This window comes from Gracilinanus agilis, chromosome 5 (assembly GCF_016433145.1).
Source record: "Gracilinanus agilis isolate LMUSP501 chromosome 5, AgileGrace, whole genome shotgun sequence".
NCBI classification, from domain to species: domain Eukaryota; kingdom Metazoa; phylum Chordata; class Mammalia; order Didelphimorphia; family Didelphidae; genus Gracilinanus; species Gracilinanus agilis.
Window position 1 is genome coordinate 282,911,778 of NC_058134.1, and position 16,543 is coordinate 282,928,320.

Consider the following 16,543-nt stretch of genomic DNA (forward strand, 5'->3'; position numbering starts at 1 on the left):
AGAGTGTGGGGGACAGCCAGGAGGCGTTCAGGAGGCAAGGAGGGATGGGGGGGGTGAGGAAAGGAGGGGAACACACCTAGGACCCCAACTTGGAGGGACTGGAGTGGGAGGAGGGGGGGAGAAATGACCAGTAAGGGGACGTCAAGGCACAAAGGATCTAAGCTCTCCCCCAGCTTCTGCCCCAAGATCCCCGGCGAGGCCCGTGGATGCCCCCAACCATTGCCCTGGTTTTTATTGCTCCAAGCTGTGGTGAGGGGGTCCTCCTGCCCTTGGCGTGCCATGCCACCAGCTCCCAGCAGGGGGGGCGCGTGGCAAACAGCTGGCCTGACCCCTCCTCATCCCCATGAATCTCTGCTACGTCCTGGCAGCAGGAAGGGGCGGGAAAGTGGAGGTGGGAAGCCCCAGCTTTAGCACCAAAGGGAGGAAGCCATGAGAAGCCATGAGAAGTGATGGGGTTGGCCGGGCCCCACAGATGGGATCTCCCATGTGGCGTCACTCCCCCTCGGGCCCGGCGCCTCTGTCCTAGGACGCAGCCATCTGCGAGTCGGTACCAGAGGCTCTGGGATGAGGGCCCACGTAACTTCTTTGGTTAAACAAAACAAAATCGTAAAAAGAAACACGTCGCCTCTCTTCCCCCTTGGGCCCCAGAGACCCAAGATGTTCCTGCCTGGCACCCGTCCCCCAGACCAGGTCATTCCCAGGCGGGGAGCTGCCGCTCTCCGGGCCCCAAGGGAAGCATGACAAGCCTGGTGATGCCCAACGAAGCAGATCTGGGACCCTGAGCCAGGCTCAGGGATATTCCTATTTGGCTTTTTTACAAAAAAGAGAAAAAAGCTTGTGTGCACAAAAAGCCCAAAAAACGCCATCAATGCCAAGAGCATCTGGGCCGCTCTCGGCAGGGAGAGGAGGTGAGGATGTGCAGAGCCCCTCTAATGGCAGAGAAGGATTGACGGAGCAAGAGCCTGCCAGGCCCCCAACTTCAGACCTAGAGCACCCCTTAGCTGTCCTGCCACTTCAGTCTGTGGATGAGGAGGATCTCCCTCCTTTCACCCTATTTCTCATCTCGTCACCCATTATCACAACAGATCGCATGGGGAAAAAAATGAAAATACTTGCCTCTCCTGCCCCCAGATATCTCAAAAGCACCAAATAAAATCATTGCCAACCACCAAAAACAATGAAAGTTAGAGCCAGCGGGCAGCCTATGTCCCCTGATCCCCAAACCTGGCTTCCAGAAAACACCATCGAAGGGAGCCAACAAGAACAATGCGATTTACAAGACAAGGGCAAGCGCAAAAGGAACCGATTCCAAAACGCCACTCTGGACATTTAAAGTCCTACCAAAAGTCAGGTGGTGACCCAGGTGGGGGTAGGGGGGCGCCAGGAAGAGGAGCAGCACCTACACTGCTTCCAAGGACCGCGCCGTGCCCCCGACAACCCTAGGCTGCACTAAGAGATGCTCCAAATCAAGCTTCTGGGATGATTCATGTCTTCCATGGCTGACTAGAAGCAAAGCTCCCTGGGTCCGCCCCCTGAGTGCCCAGGACTGTCCTGATGGGATACCTGAGGGCACTCCTCACTGACCATGACACATGGGATGAGATGAGGCAGAGGAGCAACCTCTGAGCAAATGCGTCCTGGGACTGGGGGTGCCTCAAGTGCAGAAAGCACCCCAAACAACGGCCAAATATTGCCTCTCCCGGGTGGACAAAGGGGCAGCTGGGGGTGAGGAAGCGTGAAGGATAAATTGGAAGGGCCTGGCCTGGAGTCTATAGGGGCATCTCCATCGCCAGGACCTCCGCTCTCCCCCCGCCTCCAGCCTTCCCCTGGCCTGACACCCATCTTAATCTTAATCTGGGACTAAAACAGAACTTCTTCCCTTTTGTAGTTTCACAACAAAACTGGCCTCTGGGTGGCAGGCGAGAAGGAAAAGGCCTGGTCCTGGAGGTGGGCACGATGCCTCCGCCACCGCTTCTCCGGGCATCAAGATGAATCTTGCGGTGGACAGATGGGAGGGCCTTTCCCTAGAGTCCTAGCCTCACAGAGGATGAATGATGGGAGTGGGGAGGATTATTGCACATTTCCAGCCCAGATATCTGCTGGACTTCCAGAAGAAGGAAGATGCCAGCCGATACCCAGAATCTCAGAAGGGCAAGCTTACCAAGCAGGTGAAGTCCACAATCAGAGGCTGGTGGATTCCTTTCTCTCCCCACCCAGACGCAAAGAGCAAACACACACACACACACACACACACACACACACACACACACACACACACACACACACACACACGGAATCCAAAGCGTGTTGGTAAGTCAGTGCATGCAAAGATTGGCTAATGGTCTCCCCTGGCTGCATCCCTAAAAGGGGGTGTCAGAAGGCACTGTGGATCCCAGGGGCAGGGGTGGAGAATGACCAAGTCCTGTGGGGCAGTATCATCTACACCAAGGTGAAGCAGCTGGTTAGCTGCTCCATACTTGGCAGAGGAGGGAAGGAAGGGAGGAGGAAGGCAGGCAGCACTTGTTCTAGCTGTTGGGGCTCTGGGCACAGCAAAGAGGGGTGAGGAGGAAAGAGAGAGCACGCCTTTCCTGGAGATGGCACGAAAAGCAGCCAGAGCAGCAGATAGGACTCCTGACGAGTTGAAGCCAAAGATGACTTCCTGGGATGGAGATGGCCCCGTAGCACCAAGAAGAGGAGCACAAGGAGCTGGATTCATTGTCTGATGTTCTTAAGGAAGACCTTGTCTCTGTCCAGATGGGCCAAGGGAAGAGGGGTCCTCTGGAGTGCCCAAGGACAAGTCTTTCCCCGCCGCAGCCAGAGTGGTGTTCTTTCTCAGGAAGGAGGCAGGCAAGGAGGGGATTGAAGAAGGGAGGAGGAAGGGATGAAGAGCTCCCTCCATTGCCGAAGTAGTGCTCTGCTTTGTTTTTACCCACAAAATCAAATTCCTCTTAAAAAAAAAAAAACAAAAAAAAACAACTCCCCGAGTCAAAGAGCCAAAGTGGGCAGATTCTACAGTGTGGGGGTGGGAAGAAAGCAGTGACTGGGGTAGGACGGACCTGGGGGAAGAAGAAGTGGAGAAAGGGGGCAGGCACAGATTCTGGGAGCTTTACAAAACAAAATTCAAAAACTGCATATTTTCTTTAAAAAAAAAATCAAAAAAACAAACAAACCCTAGAAAATAATAAAAAAAGAAAAGTCTATAACCCAAACTCATTGAGAAGAACCATGGCCAATGCCCCAGCAACACATTTTTCTTTCCACTTTCTTTGAAAAGAAATTTTTAAAAATAGCCCAAACAATAAACCCCAACACAACACAACAATTTTTCTCATATGGAGACATGAATGTCCAGTCACCAGCTGGTCTCCTTGGGGTACGTAGAGTCTGTTGTGGTTTTAAAAAATGTTTTCTTTGCAAAAGAAAGAAAAATAATATCTGATCTCCTTGGATGCGGCACAAAGAAAGGGTGGCCTTGTAACCCCAGGCTCCACCAGTGTTGTGGGGTAGCGGCAGGCACAAGAGCAGAGATGTTGTCCTCTCAGGCCTGGGCCCATCTGGAAAACACATCAGTCCTTCATAATAACCATGACCAGGCCTGCTCAGAATTGGCTGGTCTACACCTCACTCCTCATTCTCTGCTCCCAACCACTTCCAACCCAGCAGAGCTGGAAAAAGAACCACAGGACAAGCAAGACCAAAAGGACTCACACAGCAAGAGCAGGTGAGAGCCAGATACCCAGCAAACATGAGGTCGCCCAGGTTTGGGGGACCCCCTAACACCCTCTCTGCCCTCCAATTCTGGCCCTCCTGCCCTTACCACATAGCTCTTACCCACTGTTACTTGTTGTACTGGAAGGAATAGGCCGTGTGATCAGAGGGAGTGTCCACTGCTACTTGACTTTGCTGGCCACTGCTTTCCTGTATCACAACCAAGGCAGTGAGAGGTCATCCTTCTCAGCCCTTGACCTCCCACCAAACTGACTGATGTGCCTAGTATTTCTAGTATTTCAAGCCCAAATTCAGAGTAGCCCACTCTCTTTACCCCATACCCAAGACTATTAATGTATGAGCAACATCCAGGCTATGATCACTGGCAAAGAAGAGGCATCCAGCAGGCCAGAGAGGGCAGGGCCTGGGTCTTTAGTACTTCCAGTCCTACATGATGCTCAGCTAGGATCATTCTCCCTGAGGGGTCATGAGTTGGGGGCTATGCTGCCCCTGCTCCAATCATATCCCTCACCCCTTTGGAGTGATCACCAAGTTCTTACCTCTACTGGAACACTGGAAGAAGGCACAGGTGTGTACTGGGGGATATAAGCTCCTTGCATAGCTGCAGCAGTGGGCATATACTAGAAAAAGGAACATCACCAGGCTGAAGGAGACTTGACCCAGGCCTCCTCCTCTTTCCTCATCTCCATGTTAGCCCTTCAGCTACCCCTGCCTGCCCCATCTACCAGCTCTGCTCATTCATTGCGTTCTTTAACCCTAAGCCTTATACAAACTGGCACCTTCCCAGAATGGGGTGGCATAAAAATACAAAGACATTTCTTCTTCTTGTGAGAATTTTTAGGCATCCTGCAAAAACTTGGAAAGTATCCTATTTCAGTCTGCCTATATAGCTATAAGAGGCAGAACTTAGCTGAAGGGGATGATGAGAATGATGACAAGGCAGCCTCATGGGTCTGGTATAATTTTACCATCCCTAATGGGCTGCCTTTAAACCACTCACATTGTCTTGGGTTTCATCCTAATAAAAAACCATGTGTTGAGCATGTTTGGACCTACTACAAAAGAACTGTACAGACTACCATGTGTAGGAGAGCCCAGGAAATGTTCACAGTGGAGTGACTGTCCTCCTCATCACCCATGGCTTTACCGTGCCCGTGCTGCTGAGGGAAAGGTGGCCCAGCTGCTGGGTGAGAGGTCCCATCATTGAGGCAGGCTGGATGGAAATGGTGTGGTCCATCCCTGGGGGCAGGACTGTCCCCTGGGGAAATAAAGAGAAAGAGAGGAAAAAATAGGGACAGGATTAGCTTCAAAGTCATTAGACTCAAGGGTAGGAAGTAGCCTAGAATGAAGGCTAATCATGGCACCTGGAGAACCCCAAAAGGCCCCGTCAGGGGGGAAGAAGATGAGCAGCAAGCAGTGCCCAAGGAAGAGGCCCCCTGATTTGGTTGCCTGGCTGAGTGAGGACAGAGAGCTCTATCTGGCAAGGAACTTAAAAAGCTCTGGTCCAGCTTCCTCAGGGTAACGCTCCCTCCCTTTCCCCACTGCAGGAAAGACTACAGACACTCACTGCTGGCGGCATGAGGTATGACTGGTGGTGCATCCAAGACGGGCTGTGAACCTACAGAGAATAGACATGTCTGAGCCACCCCCTGCGTTGGCCAAGTCAGGGCCAAGAGTCCAATAAAAGCTGGCCTTAGAGAGCAAAGGTGTTAGGAGATAACCAACCAAAGAAAATGCATCCCCCCGAAACCCCCAATAATGATGCTTTTACCTGATATGAAGACACAGGAGATGGGAGATAGGGAGATAGTGTTGTCTGGGCAATCATCCTGTTAGGGTTGATGCTGTAAGGTGATGCTGTATAAAATCTGCAGGGAGAAGTCAGACTAAATAAAAGAGTTATAGGCAACCATGGGATGAAAGGTTAAGTTCTGCGAGTTCCCACTGATCTCAATCTACCCAGACAGGTTTATTTACTTATTGTCCTGCCACTTAAAAAAACAAACAAAAAAACAAATGGGGCAGCTGGATGGCTCAATGGATTGAGAGCCAGGCCTAGAGACAGGAGATTCTAGGTTCAAATCTGACCTCAGACAATTCCCAGCTGTGTGACCCTGGGCAAGTCATGTTTAACCCCTATTGCCTAGCCCAGTGACAAGCAACCTTTTGAACTTGGTGTGCCAAAATTCACCAAAAAAAACGAGCATAACTCGGGTGATGTGTCACTTCAAGAAAAGAGGCCATAATTTCACAATATTTATAGTTCAAATAACAAAAAATATATAATTATAATATATAACTGTATTTAATAAGCCAAAATAAGGAAATTAATATAGGTAGAATTGTCATCTATAGTGCACAGAGTATCTACACTACACTACACCAAATGTTTCGTCCTCAGCATGCAGCCACGTACTTCTCTGTATGTGGCCGCATGCAGCCACGTGTCATTGAAAATGGCTATGTGTGTTGGTGCTGGTTTGCCATCACCAGCCTAGCCCTTATTGCTCTTCTGCCTTAGAACCAATAAACAGTATTGATTCTAAGATGGAAGGTAAAGGTTTAAAAAAAAAAAGATGTCTTTTCTCCTTACCACAAAGTCATTTCTGGACTTCCCCTGCAAGTCACAAAGCTTCCTTGTAACATTGAAAATGGCCCAAATCACGAAATACAGGGACCACATCTATACATACTACTCTGCTCTATGAGCCGTCCACCTCTCCACTGAGAAAGGAAGGCAGCTTTCCCCCTCATCTGTTCTCAGGTCTCAGAAGCCTCTCTGGTCCCTACAGCTTGGTAGTTGTTTGATTTTTCCCCAATGGATGGGTTCTTGCATAATTTCAAACTGACATCCAGGTCTGCTGCTCTAATTCACAGTGCCACCAAGAGTGTATTCATCGTCCCATGGCCTCTTTTAGGTACTGGTCCCATTCTGAGTTATCTTTGTCAGTTTGCAGGGAGGGGAACCATTATAATTTGCATTTCTCTTATTATTAATGATCCAGATCACCCTTTCAAAGATTTGCAGTTTTGGGGGGGAACAGCTTATTCAGATGTTCGACTCCTTTCCTGCTGGGTACCAGCTCTACCAATTGTACAGCTTTTAACTACATAATAAAGTATTACCATTGTTTGAAAATGGGCATCTCGGGATAGTAAATGTTTAAACAGGTTTTCAAGCTGTTATGAACAACTTGTGTTTTTTCCTCTAGAAACTGTTCATGTCTTTTAGCCATGGCTCCATTAGAGAATGGTTCCTGTTATTCTTCTATTCTTCTATTCAGGTCTATTTACCCCAAATAGAGCTTTCCTTTTTAATGTTGAAAACCTCTCTATAGATATGCTATCATATTTCTAGCTGCCAGATATACCCTAGGATGACATGATGGCACCCTCAAACTCAAATGATCATATTTTCATTTAAAAATCAGTCACTCTCAGGAAGCTGGGTAGCTCAGTGGATTGAGAGTCAGGCCTAGAGACGGGAGGTCCTAGGTTCAAATCTGGCCTCAGCCACTTCCCAGCTGTGTGACCCTGGGTAAGTCACTTGACCCCCATTGCCCACGCTTACCACTCTTCCACCTATGAGTCAACACACAGAAGTTAAGGGTTTAAAATTTAAAAAAAAAAAATCAGTCACTCTCACTAACTTGCCCTTCTCTGTGAATGACGCCCCCATCTTCCCCCCTAGTCTCGGTCATCTCTGATTCTTGCCGCTCCCCCTCAACCCTAGACATCCTATCAGTTGCCCAGTTCTTTTGTTCTTAACTCCATTCCCTTTACCTAGGCCAGGGGTCGGCAACGTATGGCTCTCGAGCCGTATCTGCTCTTTTGAGGGCCAGATCTGGCTCTTTCTGCAGGAGCCATAAAGTCCATTTTTTTCAGGCGCTGTTACAGGAGCGGCACTGTGAGCACTGCACGGCTCTCACAAAATTACATTTTAAAAAATGTGGCGTTTATGGCTCTCAGGGCCAAAAAGGTTGCCGACCCCTGGACTAGGCTATTGCAATGACCTCCTAACAAGTCCTCTCTCTAGTCCATTAACTCTCTCAACCACTTTCCACATCTAAGGCATCTTTATGAGGTGTTGGCACTATCGTGTCTCACATCTACTCAATAGTTCTTTACTGTCTACAGAGAAACCTTTCAACTCCTGGCCATGGCATTCAAGGCTACCCACCATTTCTTGCTATGCCACTGTCAGCCCTGCTAAGTATAATCTGAGATCCAGTCAAAGTGAACTCTCCACCTCTCCTCCCAATTCTAGTGATTTTTTCCTCTCAGACCATCTCTGCTCTCTCTGCACAAGCACCTCACTTCCTTAAAGGCCCAGTTCAGATGCTACTTCTTTCTTCATGTATTTCTACCTTCCCTTCAAAAAACAATGATTCTCATTGCCTAATTCTCTTTTGCTCCTACTAGATTCTTCTTTGTATCAAACCATACCCCCTTCCAATCCTGATAGCAGGAGAGGTGCCATTTTAAGAAATGACTCACACTTAGCTGGCACTGAACATTCTTTTAATTTGTTATGCAAAGCATAACAAAAAATAAACAAAAATATTTTTACATAATTAAATCCATCGATTTTGTTTCCAATAATTTCTTCCATTTGTTTAAGAGAAAATATTTCCTCTCTACAACTGAGATAAATAATTTTCTTTCAGTTTCAAGCAATAATTTATGATATTAATCCAACTAGAGGGTGTGGGGTCTGGAATGAAAGCCACCAGAACCAATTTTTCCATAATACTGTTACCCAAATTTCCTAAATTTTAAAAATTGAATGACCCTTCTCCTAACTTATATGACCGTAGACTGGAGAGCTGGAAGGGACACCTCAGGGGCCATCTCATCCAAACTCTTTATTTTACAGATGAAGAAAATAAACTCAGAGAGGTTATGTGAGAAACCTGACCAAGGACAAACTCACGGGCTTTTTTGAACTATAATGATGAAATGACAAGCAGGATAAGCTCAGAAACGTCTGGAAAGACTCATATGAATTGATGCAAAGTGAAGTGAGCAGAACCAGGAGAACACAAAAATTTTGTGTATAATGATCAACTGTAAAAGATTAAACCATTATCAATAAAGATACCAACCACAAGGGATTCATGATGAAAATACCCTTCATAACTGAAGAAGGAATTGCTAGAGTCTGAGTGCAGATCAGTACATGCCATTTTCCACTTTATTTCCTTTATGAAATTTTTAGTGTATGTGTGATAAGTGTCTTTTATCACAACATGAACAATATGGAAATATGTACTGCATGATAGTGGTGGTATAACATATATTAGACTATTTACCGCCCTTAGGAGGGAAAGAAGAGAGGGGTCAGAAAACCATTGTCCTTTTAACTAAATAATTTTTGGACACTATATTGATAGACTAGGTTCTATTTCTGGATTTTCTTCTATTCCAGTTATTTTTCTATCTTTATTTTTTGGCTGAAGATATTTTATTTTACCATTTACATGTAATAACAAATTTCCACATAAGTTTTCTGAAGTTATTAATCCAAATTGTCCCTCTCTCTTCTTTCCCTCCTCATTCCCAGTGATGGTAAGCAATTCAATCTGGGTTACACATGTATTATCATGCAAAACACATATAGTATTTCTATTTTATAATGACCATTTAACAGTATATCTTGAAAGCTATCAGGACAAGTATGACATAAATATTTTCCCAAAGATCCTCTTTATATTTCTGTTTTTCTATAATTAATTTTGCAATGGAGTTTTCTAATTCTGTAAAATGGTCCTTTGTTATTTCAATGGATGTTAGATTAAAATCCATAAACTAATAAGGGAAATATTTTGTCCTCACCTAACCTTTTATATATGGTGGGGAATTATCCCTACAATTGTTAAGTTCCTTCTTAATTTCTGTCAAACAGAAATCTTTTAAATTTGTCTCTGTACAGGTCTATTATAGATGTCTTAGTCAACTTGAAAAATATCTGACACTTTGTCATAACTGTAAATGAAGTATTTCTCCATTTCACCAAGTCATTTGGAAACAGATCTATTTTAACCTCTACAATGGCAATCCTTTTCCTTGAGTTTCTTTTTGAAGTGTTATTATACTGCTACTATTTCTAAGTAGCAGACATGGTGCACTTGAGCCAGTGCCCAGTTAGGAATGGGGAAGTTCCTCTGGAGGGAGGTGAATCATTTCAGCTTTCTAAGTTTTCACTTGCCTCCTCTATGAAGTGGGATGCTCATATCCTGCCACTACCTGACTCCCAGGGCTATTGGGCAGAAAACAGGTAAACGCTGAAGCACTCTACAAATGCCAGTTATTTTATTTATTAAGATTACGTGAAATTAAAAAAGGATAGTATCCAGCCCTGGTTTACATCTGTTTTTAATGGAACCATCTTTATTGCTCCATTCCATATGTGGGCTCTTGGTACCAAATATTGCCCCTGCATGTCAGTCTTACCATAGAGTCCTAAAGACCACTTACCCATTTTGTAGAGCTGTGGCAGGATCATAGGTCAATGCCATGCCACCCTGTGAGAGAAAAGCACACAGATCAGCCCTGAGAGTCTTTGGGTGAGGGACAGGAAGATACAGACTCTCTAAGAGTTTCCAGATGATGAAGAGAGTCAGAGTTGGAAGACCTGAATTATGGCTTTCTCTAGGATGCGCCAATGGCAGCTGTTCTGAAGGGTTGGTCACTGCTCTTCTTCCAAAGGTCCAGAGCTGACCAGCCACTGCCCCTTGCAGGGTGGACAGCAGTGGTGCCCATTACCAACTAGCAGGGACCTCCGAAAGAAGGTTTAGAGACCTTCTAGTCCGTCTCTCCTACATCCTCACAAGCCTCCTTCCCCACTTACCATATCACCATCTCGTGGCCAGGAGCGGCCGTTCTGCATGTATTTCCCCTGGTTCTGGCGTTTCTTTTGCCCACCATCAGCAAATTTGCAAAGCAAAGGATCAGATGGGGCTGTAGAGAAAAGAGAAGACAAGAAATCGAGTCCTGCCCACTTTTACCGGTGCATAACTATGTAGCCCTCTCAGACCCGATTCTTGTTCCCCTTACCTGGCACTCCAGGGGGTGTCTTAATGTATTTGCCATTAAAGTGGGTGATGATGGCTTCACACTTCTCTGTGGACTCCATCCTGGGGAGGACAAGAGGGGATGCTTAGGCTGCAGGTTCTCTCCCTCTCCTCCATGTGCAGCCCAAAGCCATATGGAGGGGTGCTGCTAAGGTCCCAGCCTGTCTCAAGCGCATCAAGAGTCCTGCTCACAGAAGCTCAGGGTCCCCGTCTCTCCACGTATTCTAGTAGAGAGCAAAATCTTTCCAAGGAGGTAAAACGGAGGGCAGAAGAATACAAAGAGACGTTCCGGTCTTAACTGTACCTCTTGGGGGCCATCTGAGGCTCTGCTTCTTGATTTGTAAAATGAGGGCATTACACTCCCTACCGACTTATCCCCTCCTTCTCGCAGGTTTGGAGGACTAAATGAAATCAATGTGAATGTCCTATCCAAAATAGGGGTCAAAGTAGAAATGCAACACATTTTCTCTCTGAATTGTGTTCCTCGAAATCTGGGAACACTCTTGACAGTGAGGAGCTGGAAGAGCCCAGAATAGGAATATGGGGGGAGACGAGAGTTTAGGATAAAAGAGCTCCATGAGTGGACTCTGACTCCGTTAAACTAGGGGCTGGACAGCATGTGGGATGAAGAAGACAACATCCCGGGGGAGCGATCCAGTGCCCTTCGGTGGAGGACTGAGGACCCAAGGGGGGCCATTATTTGCCACTTGCACCAGGCATCTAGGCAGAATTAACCCATTTTCTCTAGGCTTGGGAGAAAAGGGCCCGTGCCAGAGCCACAGGAAGCAGCTGGGGGAAGATGAGGAACCAAAGCATTTTTGTGATGAAATCTGGCACACCTGTGTCATGGAGCAGCCATGGAGAAAGACATCGCTAAGCTTTAACGAGCTAGAAATAGCGGCACGGCGGAGCAAACAGAGAACCCAACAACCTGGACTCAAGCCCTGCCTCTGACACAAACTGGCGGTATGATTCTTGGTCAAGTCATTTCATCTCTAACCCAAACAGCTATTTAAGACTCAAAGTAAAAAACCAGTTGCTTCTCTGAGGCACTGGTAGAGGGAATTCAGCCACCAGGAGTTCTTCAAGCCTATCAAATCACTGATCTAGACCAAAAAGAGCTACATAAACAAACACACATGAATGAAAACTAAAGTTGCTATCAAGTATTTCAGAATCAAGGACTTCAGCCCCTGCTTGTTCCCGGCAGACTTTATACCGTCTGTTCTCAGGGTCTCTCACCTGGCAAAGCCAACCCCTCGACTGGTCCCACTTGTGTCTCGAAGAATTCGGGTAGAAATGACTTGCCCAAAAGGCTTCAGCATCCCCTCCAACTCCTGTTCATCCATAGTCACTGGGAGGTTTGAGATATATAAATTTGTAGGGTCCTGCTCCTGTTGCTAAGAAAGCATAAAGGTGAGAAAAGGTGGGGGCATCCCCCACCTCTTTACCCCCATTGTATATTCCAGAAAAAAACCAGATGCAAACGCAAAGAAGTAGTCATAACCATCCCCTGCCACCAGCTCCAGTCTGGGGTAAGAATTCCTAATTTGGAACTCAACATCAGTGACTTCGGTAACATTTGGGACTGGCTCCTTTAGGACAGGGCACCAAGGCAGACAGACCCAGAAGGCAGGAGAATGGTCAAGCTGGAGAGTTTTAAGAACCCCCATCCCCATCTTCCAGACACAGAAGAGTCCTTCTGAGCTGAAATGCATGTTCACATGGAGGGAGAGCAAAAAGAGGAAAGATAAAAGCCAGGATAATGTGTCAGGGCTGCACGAAGGACCAGCCTGAATTTCTTTTGCACAGCCCCTCTCCAGATAGCAGAGGCTGGGGCTTCTTAGGGCTTTCCCCAGGGGTAGGGTTTGGGCACAGCACTCTTGACACAATAGTCTAATCCCCAGTCAATGGGTCTGCCCAGGGTCCTGGGACATCCATGCCTTCAGATTCTTTCCTGCTTTTGCCTTTAGGGCTGGCTTCCCTTTTACTTTAACTCTCAGGACATAAGTGGGTCTCCAGACTGGCCCCCACCTAATAACAATAAGCACTAAAAGGATAAAACTTTCTATCACCTAGTAAAAAAAAAAAAAACCAGAAAAGTCTCTAGTGCCTATACCATAACAGAAAAGAATGAAAGGGAAGTTTCCTGCCTCCCTCTGCCTCCTGCCAGGGTGGCCCCAAGCTTAAAGGGGAACAATGCTGAGAGGGAGGAGGACATTAGCTCTGAACTGCACCAATGGCTTGAGCAGCAGTTGTAAAACCTTCCTAAGACACTGGAGGCAGGCAGAGGAAAGCCCAACAGAGAGAGGCAGTGGGATGTGGCTTCATGAAGTAGGGGTCTGGTCCCTGGCAGAAGTGAGTTTCTGGTCCTCACACTACTTAGAGCATCCATATTGTCTGCCTCTTCCTCCTCCCCCGTCTCCCCCATGCAGGTGTGCTCCTCGTCCAGGAGACAGTGGTGATCTGTCAGGGTTTTCTGAGTGATGTGGAAGCCTTGAGTTGAGACCATACACCCCAGGCAAGACAGAAGTGGTGCTGATAAGGCCATCTTACCTTCGCCATCTGTGCCTGCACCCCACTGGCCTTAAGCGCAGTTACAGCTTTCTGTGCAGCTGAAGGACTGTCGAAGTCTACAAAGCCATAGCCTAGAAAAAGGAGAGCATGTTAAATGTAAGGGGGACATGAGAGAGGTCAGAGAGACTTTTCAAGGGGCTGACAAAGAGCTAGTTACAGAGTATGAGGGGCAGAAAGGAAGATTTCAATTGAGTCTCCAAAGGTTCTTAAAACCTTTTGAGAGGTCTAACAATGTATGATAATGTATATATCCTTCACTGACGGATCCTTCTGGAATTCTTTTCTCCTTTCCTCTTAGACCTAAAGATTTCAGAAATTCTGCCCTATAAATAGCCTACAACTAGGAAAGGTTTCCCTTCTAGGTATCCTAATGTATCTCTGAGACATTAAGGCATGTTGGGAATGGAGCTTCTCCGTGGCAAGAGACTAATATCCATCAATGGTTTCCCTGTCCCTTCCCTTTCCTAAACACAGCCCAATTTATCTGTACATGGCTAAATTCTTGCCATAGGTAGTCTGTCTTTGCCTCTAGACATGCATACCTGCTTTACATTCACAAAGGGAATTTAAGTTGTCCACCAAATCCAGAAAAACGTAGGCAAAGAGTAAATTCAAAGAAACAAGGGTTCTGTGTATTCATTATCTACTGTGCCTGAGTAACCATGATGGCATTTATAGCTAACAACTCTAAGACAGAAGAGCAAGGGCTAGGCAAGCAGGGCTAAATAATTTGCCTAGGGTCACAAAGTTAGGAAGTGTCCAAGGCCAGATTTGAACCTAGGGCTCCCCCCACCCACCCAGCTCCTGGCTCTCTATCCACTAGCTGCTCCATTTCAATCAGTTCTAAAGGCCTGGCAAACTAAACAAATTCCCTGGTACTGCATTTGCTAATCTAGGGGCAAAGGAGATAAACAAGGAGACAACCCCTTTAAGAATACTATCTACCCCCAAGAATGATCTGTCTTCTTACCTTTGCATTTGTTTGTGGTCTTGTCCAATATGGCCTTAGTTGAAACAATTTTGCCATATCTGAGGGGAAGGGGAGGAAGGAAGGGGGGGAAAAAAAGCAAAGTAATTATTTGGGGGCAAGAATGAGAGAAAGCTTTGAGGCCTGAGACAGGATAACGAGCCCATTCCAACCTCCCATTCCAAGCACAATCCCTAGGAAGACTCCAGGTAATCATTCCACATGAAGAAGAAATACCAATCCCACCATAATCCCCACACCCTTGAGAAAGAATGGAGGGTATAAGATGGAGGAACAGAATTGAAAACTCTAAGCTCTCAGAAGGCATATCAACCATGTGAGCACTTGGCCTGCTGCTTGAAGCTACCCATTTAGCTTGGACCATAGAGCAACCACATTCTCACATTCCTCCATCTAGCAAACTCTTTATGGCCCGATCCCAACCTACCTTTCTTGGATTGTTATATGCTGCTCTATGGCTAGGCCAACTGACCTTCTGATGGTTCTTCGTTGCAGACACCCTATTTCCTGAATCTATGCCTTTGCATTGTTTGTCCCCCTTCTTAGAATGCCAACTTTTCTTCTATGGCAGGGGATCTCGAATTCTAAACTTGGGTCGAGAACCACTTTCTAAATGAAGCTTCTCCTGATTTCCCCAGCTGCTTAGTGCCTTCCCAAACTCCCTTGTATATAAAAAGGCATCTCTGGATCTAGCTCTTCTCCCTTGTTGCCCCTAAAAAATATAAGCTTCCAGAGGGCAGGGGCTGTCCCCCTTTGGTCTTAGTATTTTCACTACTGAACACAGTACCTAGCATTTGGTAGTCATTTAAATGCTTGTAGATGGGTTGATCTCCTAAGGCCTTTTCTGACACCAAGAATTCCAAATGTCTGCCCCTTGGTGGACATTGCCTGCAGTCAGTTTGGCCTTCTCTACTTCTGCCCCAGGAATCTCTTTTTTCACCTTTCCAAAGGCCCTACCTTTTGACTCAGGTCCCAGACAGACTCCTTTGGTTACTAATTGCCTCAGCCCATGAGGCAAATGTGTAGCATTCAGGATTGACATGTATAAGTAGCCTTATGGAGTTCCCCTAACCCCCAAATCCCTACATATTCCAAAAGATGGAGGACAGTCTTCAAAAGGCAGAGCAAGGGTCCCAAATAAGCTCAAACCCTAACATCTAACAGGAGAGAAAACACGGGGACATTTTAGGAACTGTGACCCTGATCAACCATTTTCCCATCCTTCCCCCAGGCCCTAGAGAAGGGACAGAAGATTCAGTTATTCCAGGGCTCCTCAAGCCCCCATAGATTCCTTCAATGGGGCTTCTGTTTCTGAAGGGGTGGAGAGGAGGGGAAGAAGAAGGAGACAAGCAGAGCCCTGAAGGCTGAGGCAGAGCAGGAATGTTTGGGGCAATCCCAGCCCCCCAACTACCATGACCCTTGAGTGCCAGCAGCTGGGAGGGACACAGGAGAATTCTGGCTGTAGACCGAAGGGCACAGATGCTGCCATCCTACACAGAATCCGGGGTGGGGCCTGAGCCTTTGAGCTAAGAATTTCCAATGCAGTTGGTTACAGTTGGCCCAATGCTGTTTCCCACTTAAAGGATTCCCGACAAGAGGACCAAGATCCATCGTTTCCATCCCCATATTAGCCCTTCCCCAACGTGAGGTTGGGTTCTCCTTTACCTACAAATGAGAGACACATAGTCCCTTTTAACCGCAGGGATCAGGCCAAGGAATCCTTCTAATTCAACAATCATTTATTAATAAAAATGTCTACTGTATAGAAGGCACTTGGGGCCGAGAAGAGAAGAGAAGAGAAGAGAAGAGAAGAGAAGAGAAGAGAAGAGAAGAGAAGAGAAGAGAAGAGAAGAGGAGGCACCTAAGCTGTAGCCAGGAAAAGACAATCACGTCAACAAAGATGCAGAGGGGAATTATTGAAAGGTACCTTAACCCTGACCCATTGTGTTCCCTGCCCTGCTGGTCAGTCAGTGTTGGGGGGAGGCATTGCTCTGTCTGTCATGTAGGCAAGCCACATGCTCACCCACCTGTGTGGGAAACGGCACCTACTAAAGCCCAACTTGGGCAAAATGTCACGTACTTGGTGGTGATCAAGCTCCATTGACCCACTGCTTCTGATGGATCCTATCAAAAATTGTCTCTCTCATTATGAAAGTTTTATTATAAAAAAAACTGG

The 16,543-nt window shown here is 46.7% G+C and overlaps 1 protein-coding gene across 1 annotated transcript in view; it reads right to left on the bottom strand.

Annotated features, from left to right (window-relative positions):
- Positions 1-3,300: 3,300 nt before the first annotated feature.
- The window catches only part of RBMS2 (RNA binding motif single stranded interacting protein 2), a 40,027-nt gene continuing 26,784 nt past the window's right edge, over positions 3,301-16,543 (bottom strand). Inside the window, exons 3-14 of the mRNA XM_044677748.1 lie at positions 14,350-14,408; positions 13,359-13,450; positions 12,045-12,202; positions 10,786-10,865; positions 10,580-10,689; positions 10,207-10,253; positions 5,501-5,597; positions 5,297-5,347; positions 4,877-4,987; positions 4,269-4,349; positions 3,832-3,918; positions 3,301-3,554 (exon numbers count right to left, since the gene is read on the bottom strand). Of these exons, the coding sequence (XP_044533683.1) occupies positions 3,838-3,918; positions 4,269-4,349; positions 4,877-4,987; positions 5,297-5,347; positions 5,501-5,597; positions 10,207-10,253; positions 10,580-10,689; positions 10,786-10,865; positions 12,045-12,202; positions 13,359-13,450; positions 14,350-14,408 (967 nt within the window). The 3' untranslated portion in view covers positions 3,301-3,554; positions 3,832-3,837. The remainder of the gene's footprint in view (positions 3,555-3,831; positions 3,919-4,268; positions 4,350-4,876; positions 4,988-5,296; positions 5,348-5,500; positions 5,598-10,206; positions 10,254-10,579; positions 10,690-10,785; positions 10,866-12,044; positions 12,203-13,358; positions 13,451-14,349; positions 14,409-16,543) is intronic.